Source organism: Amblyomma americanum, unplaced genomic scaffold (assembly GCF_052857255.1).
Source record: "Amblyomma americanum isolate KBUSLIRL-KWMA unplaced genomic scaffold, ASM5285725v1 scaffold_226, whole genome shotgun sequence".
Taxonomy (NCBI): Eukaryota; Metazoa; Arthropoda; class Arachnida; order Ixodida; family Ixodidae; genus Amblyomma; species Amblyomma americanum.
In genome coordinates this window covers 40,469-48,125 of record NW_027526698.1, presented here as the reverse complement: position 1 = coordinate 48,125, position 7,657 = coordinate 40,469, and the positions used below count along the sequence as shown (strand labels likewise).

Sequence of the window (7,657 nt, the reverse complement as noted above, 5' to 3'; positions counted from 1 at the left end):
AGAACTGCGCGAAAACTTGTATTCCGGCTCAAAACAACGGGATACATCGTTTTAGATCGAAACTAGCAATTTTCACGAGCATGAATTTTACAAGTCGTCGAAGAGTAGAAGAAAGAATGGTGTAAACCTTTTCTCTCAGAACTGCGCGAAAACTTGTATTCCGGCTCAAAACAACGGGATACATCGTGTTAGATCGAAACTAGCAAGATTCACGAGCAGCGATTTTACAAGTCGTCGAAGAGTAGACAAGAGAAAGGTGTAAACTTTTTCTCTCAGAACTGCGCGAAAACTTGTATTCCGGCTCAAACAACGGGATACATCGTTTTAGATCGAAACTAGCAAGATTCACGAGCAGCGATTTTACAAGTCGTCGAAGAGTAGACAAGAGAAAGGTGTAAACTTTTTCTCTCAGAACTGCGCGAAAACTTGTATTCCGGCTCAAAACAACGGATACATCGTTTTAGATTGAAACTCGCAAGATTCACGTGCATCGATTTTACAAGTCGTCGAAGAGTAGACGAGAGAAAGGTGTAAACTTTTTCTCTCAGAACTGCGCGAAAACTTGTATTCCGGCTCAAAACAACGGGATACATCGTTTTAGATCGAAACTAGCAAGATTCACGAGCATCGATTTTACAAGTCGTCGAAGACTAGACGAGAGAAAGGCATAAACGTTTTCTCTCAGAACTGCGCGAAAACTTGTATTCCGGCTCAAAACAATGGGATACATCGTTTTAGATCGAAATTAGCAAAATTCACGAGCATCGATTTTACAAGTCGTCGAAGAGTAGACGAGAGAAAGGTGTAAACTTTTTCTCTCAGAAATGCGCGAAAACTTGTATTCCGACTCAAAACAACGGGATACATCGTTTTAGATCGAAACTAGAAAAATTCACGAGCATCAATTTTACAAGTCGTCGACGGGTAGACGAGAGAAAGGTGTAAACTTTTTCACTCAGAACTGCGCGAAAACTTGTATTCCGGCTCAAAACAACGGGATACATCGTTATAGATCGAAACCAGCAAGATTCACGATCATAAATTTTACAAGTCGTCGAAGAGTAGAAGAGAATGGTGTAAAATTTTTCTCTCAGGACTGCGCGAAATCTTGTATTCCGGCTCAAAACAACGGGATACATCGTTTTAGATCGAAACTAGCAAGATTCACGAGCATCGATTTTACAAGTCGTCGAAGAGTAGACGAGAGAAAGGTGTGAACTTTTTCTCTCAGAACTGCGCGAAAACTTGTATTCCGGCTCAAAACAACGGGATACATCGTTTTAGATCGAAACTAGCAATTTTCACGAGCATGAATTTTACAAGTCGTCGAAGAGTAGAAGAAAGAATGGTGTAAACCTTTTCTCTCAGAACTGCGCGAAAACTTGTATTCCGGCTCAAAACAACGGGATACGTCGTTTTAGATCGAAACTAGCAAGATTCACGAGCATCGATTCTACAAATCGTCGAAGAGTAGACGAGAGAAAGACGTAAACTTTTTCTCTCAGAACTGCGCGAAAATTTGCATTCCGGCTCAAAACAACGGGATACATCGTTTTAGATCGAAACTAGCAATATTCACGAGCATCGATTTTTCAAGTCGTCGAAGAGTAGACGAGAGAAAGGTGTAAACTTTTTCTCTCAGAACTGCGCGAAAACTTGTATTCCGGCTCAAAACAACGGGATACATTGTTTTAGATCGAAACTACCAAAATTCACGAGCATCAATTTTACAAGTCGTCGAAGAGTGGACAAGAGAAGGGTGTAAACTGTTTCTCTCAAAACTGCGCGAAAATTTGTATTCTGGCTCAAAACAACGGGATACATCGTTTTAGATCGAAACTAGCAATATTCACGAGCATCGATTTTACAAGTCGCCGAAGAGTAGACGAGAGAAAGGTGTAAACGTTTTCTCTCAGAACTGCGCGAAAACTTGTATTACGGCTCAATACTACGGGATACATCGTTTTAGATCGTAACTAGCAACATTCACGAGCATCGATTTTACAAGTCGTCGAAGAGTAGACGAGAGAAAGGTGTAAACTTTTTCTCTCAGAACTGCGCGAAAACTTGTATTCCGGCTCAAAACAACGGGATACATTGTTTTAGATCGAAACTACCAAAATTCACGAGCATCAATTTTACAAGTCGTCGAAGAGTGGACAAGAGAAAGGTGTAAACTGTTTCTCTCAGAACTGCGCGAAAATTTGTATTCTGGCTCAAAACAACGGGATACATCGTTTTAGATCGAAACTAGCAAGATTCACGAGCATGGATTTTACAAGTCGTCGAAGAGTAGACGAGAGAAAGGTGTAAACGTTTTCTCTCAGAACTGCGCGAAAACTTGTATTACGGCTCAATACTACGGGATACATCGTTTTATTTATTTATTTATTTACAATACTGCCAGTCCCATCAGGGACCATAGCAGGTGGGCGAACAAAAATGACAAACATGATAAAAATTTGAGCCGTGCACTTTGGAATACAAATCAAACACACGTGAACAGAAAGGAACAAGAAAAATACAAGAAAAGGTAAACATTAGCAAGGAAAAAGAAAAATACATGTCTAGGAGTCGGGTAGAGCATTGCCATAAGGAATTCAATTAGAGCATATGGGAACACAGCAGCGGAAAAAATAAGACTTTCTTCACAATTAATTAACAATCTAATGAAGTGATGAGAGGCGGTTGAGTATGTCAGTGAAACTGCTTTATTCGTTAATTGATAATGATTCTATCCGTGACGTGAACTGAGATAATGTGGTTGCTGTTATGATTGAGGGATCAAGGCGATTCCATTCTCTGATCACGAGGGGAAAGTACGAATACATGAACGTGTCGTTATGGCATGAGTATTCTGTTATCGCGGCTGCGTGTTTATGCCTCGACGGGCGTGATTGCGAGAAAGATATGTATTTTGATACGTCTATCTTGTAGTAGTTGTGCATCAGGTGAAATAAAAATTTTAGTCGTGCTTGTTGCGCTCTTGATGATAGCGTCTCTAAACCCGAAATAGCCGCGAGGTTAGTTGGTGAATCTGTGCGCTTATATTTGTTGTGTATAAACCGCAATGCTTTACGCTGTACTTTTTCTAGTTTTGTTACATTAGTCACTGAATGGGGGAACCAAACTGTGTTAGCGTATTCTAAAACTGGTCGAACGAAAGTAGTATATGCGAGAAGCTTTGTCGATGTGGGTGCAAGGCGCAGACATCTTCGAAGAAAAAATAGTTTGCGTAATGCTTTCGAGGTTATGCTAGCAATGTGCGCGTCCCATCTGAGGTCAGAAGTTAGTGTGATGCCTAAGTACTTATGCTGGTGAACTTTCGTCAGTATTCTGCCATTAACAAAGTACGGAAAATCATAAGGTTGCCTTTTTCTTGTTACCGTCATGCAAACAGATTTAGTCGTGTTTACCGTCATTTGCCATGTTTTGCACCATTCGGTTATTTTGTTCAATGAATCGCTGAGTGAAATGTGGTCTTCGTAGCTGTTAATTGTTTTATAGATAATGCAGTCATCGGCGAAGAGTTTGATGTTAGAATCGATATTGTTGGTTATGTCGTTGATGAAAATTAAAAATAACAGTGGCCCCAACACGGATCCTTGAGGTACACCTGATATGACGGGTACTGTCGCAGATTCCATCTTCTGAAACAGTACGAATTGTGTCCGGTTTGATAAGTAATCTGAAATCCAATCTAAAATTTCCCCATCCCCGATGGCACCCCGTAACTTTGCTATTAATTTGTTGTGGCAGACGCGATCGAATGCTTTAGAAAAGTCCAATAATATAATGTCAGTCTGGCTACAGTTATTGATGGCGAATGCAAGGTCATGCACAACCTCTGTAAGCTGTGTGACGGTTGATAGCCCATGACGGAATCCATGTTGGTTTGGAGATAACAGATTGTGTGTATCAAGGAAGTTTGTTAGGTGTTGAAGGATCATATGCTCGAGCATCTTGCAAGCCGTGCTGGTGAGAGATATTGGTCTATAGTTCGATGGTAATGTGGTGTCTCCTGTTTTGTGTATTGGTATAATCTTTGCCTTCTTCCAGTCGTCCGGTAAAGTTGATGACTCGAGAGATTTACGAAATATTAGACCCAAGTATCTGCTGCACCATTCTGCGTATCGTTTCAAGAAATCGTTTGGGATATTGTCTGGTCCGGGTGATTTTTTAGGGTCAAGCGTGAGTAATAGAATAAAAATGCCGGCATCTGATATGATTAAAGGGTCAATGCGTGATGTTTGATTGCCGTAAAAGTCCGGGAGATTACCGTCATCTTTTGTGAAACTTGAGTGAAAAAACGTGTTGTACGCATTAGCATTGTTAGCTCTATCTTCTGGAGACAAGTCGGATAACGGGTTCTTAGTTGGACGGAAATGGTTCCAAAATCTATGCGGGTTGTTTGTCAGAAAGTTAGGCAGTGTTACATTAAAGTAGTGTTTCTTGGCCCGTTTGGCTATCTCTCTGAACTTCGCGATTGCGCACGCTAGTTTTGTAGTTTTAGAAGGACATGAACCATGATTTTTGATAGAAATACGCAACCTTTTCACATGACGTTTAGCGTGGATAACATCCCTTGTTACCCATGGACTGTTTCTTTGTGGACGCTTAGTTTTTAGTGGAACATGATTAGTTATGCAGTGTGAAACCATAGTCTTAAAATGAAGCCAAACCCTGTTAATATTGATTGAGGGGTCGGAGACCATATCACTGAATGCTTCAAATTCATGTGCGAGGTAGGTTAATATGCTGGCATTATCAGCCTTATCGAAGTTCAGTGTTGTCTTTACATCAGATCGTTTTTGTATTGAGCAGTCTAGAGGTAACAAACATAATGGTATGTTGTGATCAGAGATGCCTTCGATGATTTCTGTCTGCGCTTGGTGTACTGGAAAGTGATCACTGATTAGTATAAGATCGAGTATATTGTTTGCTGATCCTTGCTTGCGCGTTGGTTCTAGGATAATTTGGTGGAGATTAAAGGAGAGCATTAAGTCAAAAAGAGCTTCTGAAGATGATGATGTGTGTTGCATAGTTATCCAGTCGACGTCCGGAAGGTTAAAGTCACCCATGAGAATGATTCTAGTGCTGCAAGCATATTGTTGAAGGAAGTCATGAATGACAGAAATGCACTCATCTCCTGAAGAGGGACTCCTATACAAACAGCCTACACAGACAGTAGTATTGTTGCAGAGAAGTCTGCAGAATACGCTTTCAGCACTCGACACATCTGGGAGCATAACAAACGGCAGGGTTTTCTTTATCAAGAGAGCCACACCACCGCCACGGGAGTCTCGGTCTTTCCGAATGACTGAGTAGTTGGGTGGTGCGATTTCATGACTCGCAATTTCTGGTGAAAGCCAAGTCTCCGTGACGGCGACAATATCAGGTTCCCGATCAATTAATAAGTTTTCTAAGGATTCTACTTTGTTTACTATGCTCCTTGCGTTTACATTTATGATGGTCAGTGCTTTAATCGTGCTCTTCCCCGTGTCGTTGGTGGGCTCCTTTTTTCGACTGTCTCCTCCTGCTCTTCGTTTTTTTTCAGCGGAACTTTGTCGTTCGTTTTATGATCCCAAACAAAGGCGCAGCTGTTTATAAATAATTTGTCGAAGGCAAGCGAAACTTTGTCCCCTTTTTGTCGGTTTTCTTTGGCACTGTTCCACAGTTTTTTTCTGATTTCTCGAATTCTCGGAGAGAAATCTTCCCCAATGGCATATTTCGTGTCTTTAAGTTTAAAACCTTGCTTCAGTATTGCTGACTTGTTACGGGCATCCAGGAGTTTAAAAATTACCGGTCTATTCTTATTAGCCTGCGGCCTGCCTAACCGGTGAATACGTTCAAAGGCAACTGGATCGAGCTTTAGGGTATCTTGAATGATACTTTTGTTGACAGCCTGCTCCAGAGTTTCGGTTGATTCTTCTTCATCTTCTGGTAGTCCATAAACAATTAAGTTTGATCTCCTGCTTCTGTTCTCAAGATCATCTATCTTTTTTTCCAGTGATTCTATTACGTGATTCATGCGAGAAATCTCAGTTTGACAAGACTGCACTTTAGTTTCTAGAAGTGTTATGGCATCTAACTTGTTTTCGATGTCTGTCAGCCGTTTTTCCTTTATTTCTTTAATATCTTCCGCAATATCCTTCAGTTGTTTAGCGATTTGTGCCATTTCAGGGCCGGGATTTGTTTCGACGCCCCCTGATAACAGGAGGAGTTTGCACAGGAATACAGCAACATCAAACACTTCAAGACACAGCTGCGGGCACGGCAGCACTACCAAGAAACGGTCGCTAGAGCGAAAGCATTTGCCAAAACGCCTGCTCACCTGCACAATGAAGACGAAAGGATTAGCGCACCGCATGCTAGTAGTGCCGCCGAGCCCACTGCCGATGCAATTCCTGGGAAGGGTATATGTAGCCCATTCATGTGGTGGCGCTCCCAGCAGATCATGCGTAGAAAGGTGCTCGCACGTTGCTGCTCCCGGATAATGTGGTCGAAGAAATTCCGCTGACGTCAGGGAATCGCACGCATGGAAACAAGTTCCTTTCACCGGCGAGGTCACCCAGGCTATCTCGGTAGGTTCAATGCCGCTGGCAGTACCGTGAAGAATCAGTCCAAGGGCGAGCTGGAACAGGAGGATGGCCGTAAACATGGTGCAGCGAACGGTGTCGGGCCCCAAGTGGCTGGCGCAGCCACTTTGCTTAAGTAGTGCCCGATCCGGTCTTGTGACTGGTGACGTTGGCGATGCGGTACGTTGCCAGGCGAAGTGCTGTATTCGGGCTGGATTTGAGTTCGCGGCGACTGGAGGGGGTTCTAGCCAAGGCGGGTTCCACTTTTTAGCTCCACTCAGGGTGAAGGCGGTAGTTGAAGGCTGGTAATCCGAGGATGGGCACGCACTGGAAGGCAGCCAGCACGTCAGCATCTGGAACAGGAGGATGGCCGTAAACATGGTGCAGCGAACGGTGTCGGGCCCCAAGTGGCTGGCGCAGCCACTTTGCTTAAGTAGTGCCCGATCCGGTCTTGTGACTGGTGACGTTGGCGATGCGGTACGTTGCCAGGCGAAGTGCTGTATTCGGGCTGGATTTGAGTTCGCGGCGACTGGAGGGGGTTCTAGCCAAGGCGGGTTCCACTTTTTAGCTCCACTCAGGGTGAAGGCGGTAGTTGAAGGCTGGTAATCCGAGGATGGGCACGCACTGGAAGGCAGCCAGCACGTCAGCATCTGGAACAGGAGGATGGCCGTAAACATGGTGCAGCGAACGGTGTCGGGCCCCAAGTGGCTGGCGCAGCCACTTTGCTTAAGTAGTTAGATCGTAACTAGCAACATTCACGAGCATCGATTTTACAAGTCGTCGAAGAGTAGACGAGAGAAAGGTGTAAACGTTTTCTCTCAGAACTGCGCGAAAACTTGTATTCCGGCTCAAAACAACGGGATACATTGTTTTAGATCGAAACGACCAAAATTCACGAGCATCAATTTTACAAGTCGTCGAAGAGTGGACAAGAGAAGGGTGTAAACTGTTTCTCTCAGAACTGCGCGAAAATTTGTATTCTGGCTCAAAACAACGGGATACATCGTTTTAGATCGAAACTAGCAAGATTCACGAGCATGGATTTTACAAGTCGTCGAAGAGTAGACGAGAGAAAGGTG

At 43.4% G+C, this 7,657-nt stretch overlaps 1 protein-coding gene across 1 annotated transcript; it reads right to left on the bottom strand.

Moving 5' to 3' along the window:
* Positions 1–5,473: 5,473 nt before the first annotated feature.
* On the bottom strand, positions 5,474–7,255 carry LOC144112492 (uncharacterized). The gene has a single exon (XM_077645317.1). It carries the CDS (start codon positions 7,253–7,255, stop codon positions 5,474–5,476), a length of 1,782 nt encoding a protein of 593 aa, XP_077501443.1.
* Between the last annotated feature and the right edge of the window lie 402 nt (positions 7,256–7,657).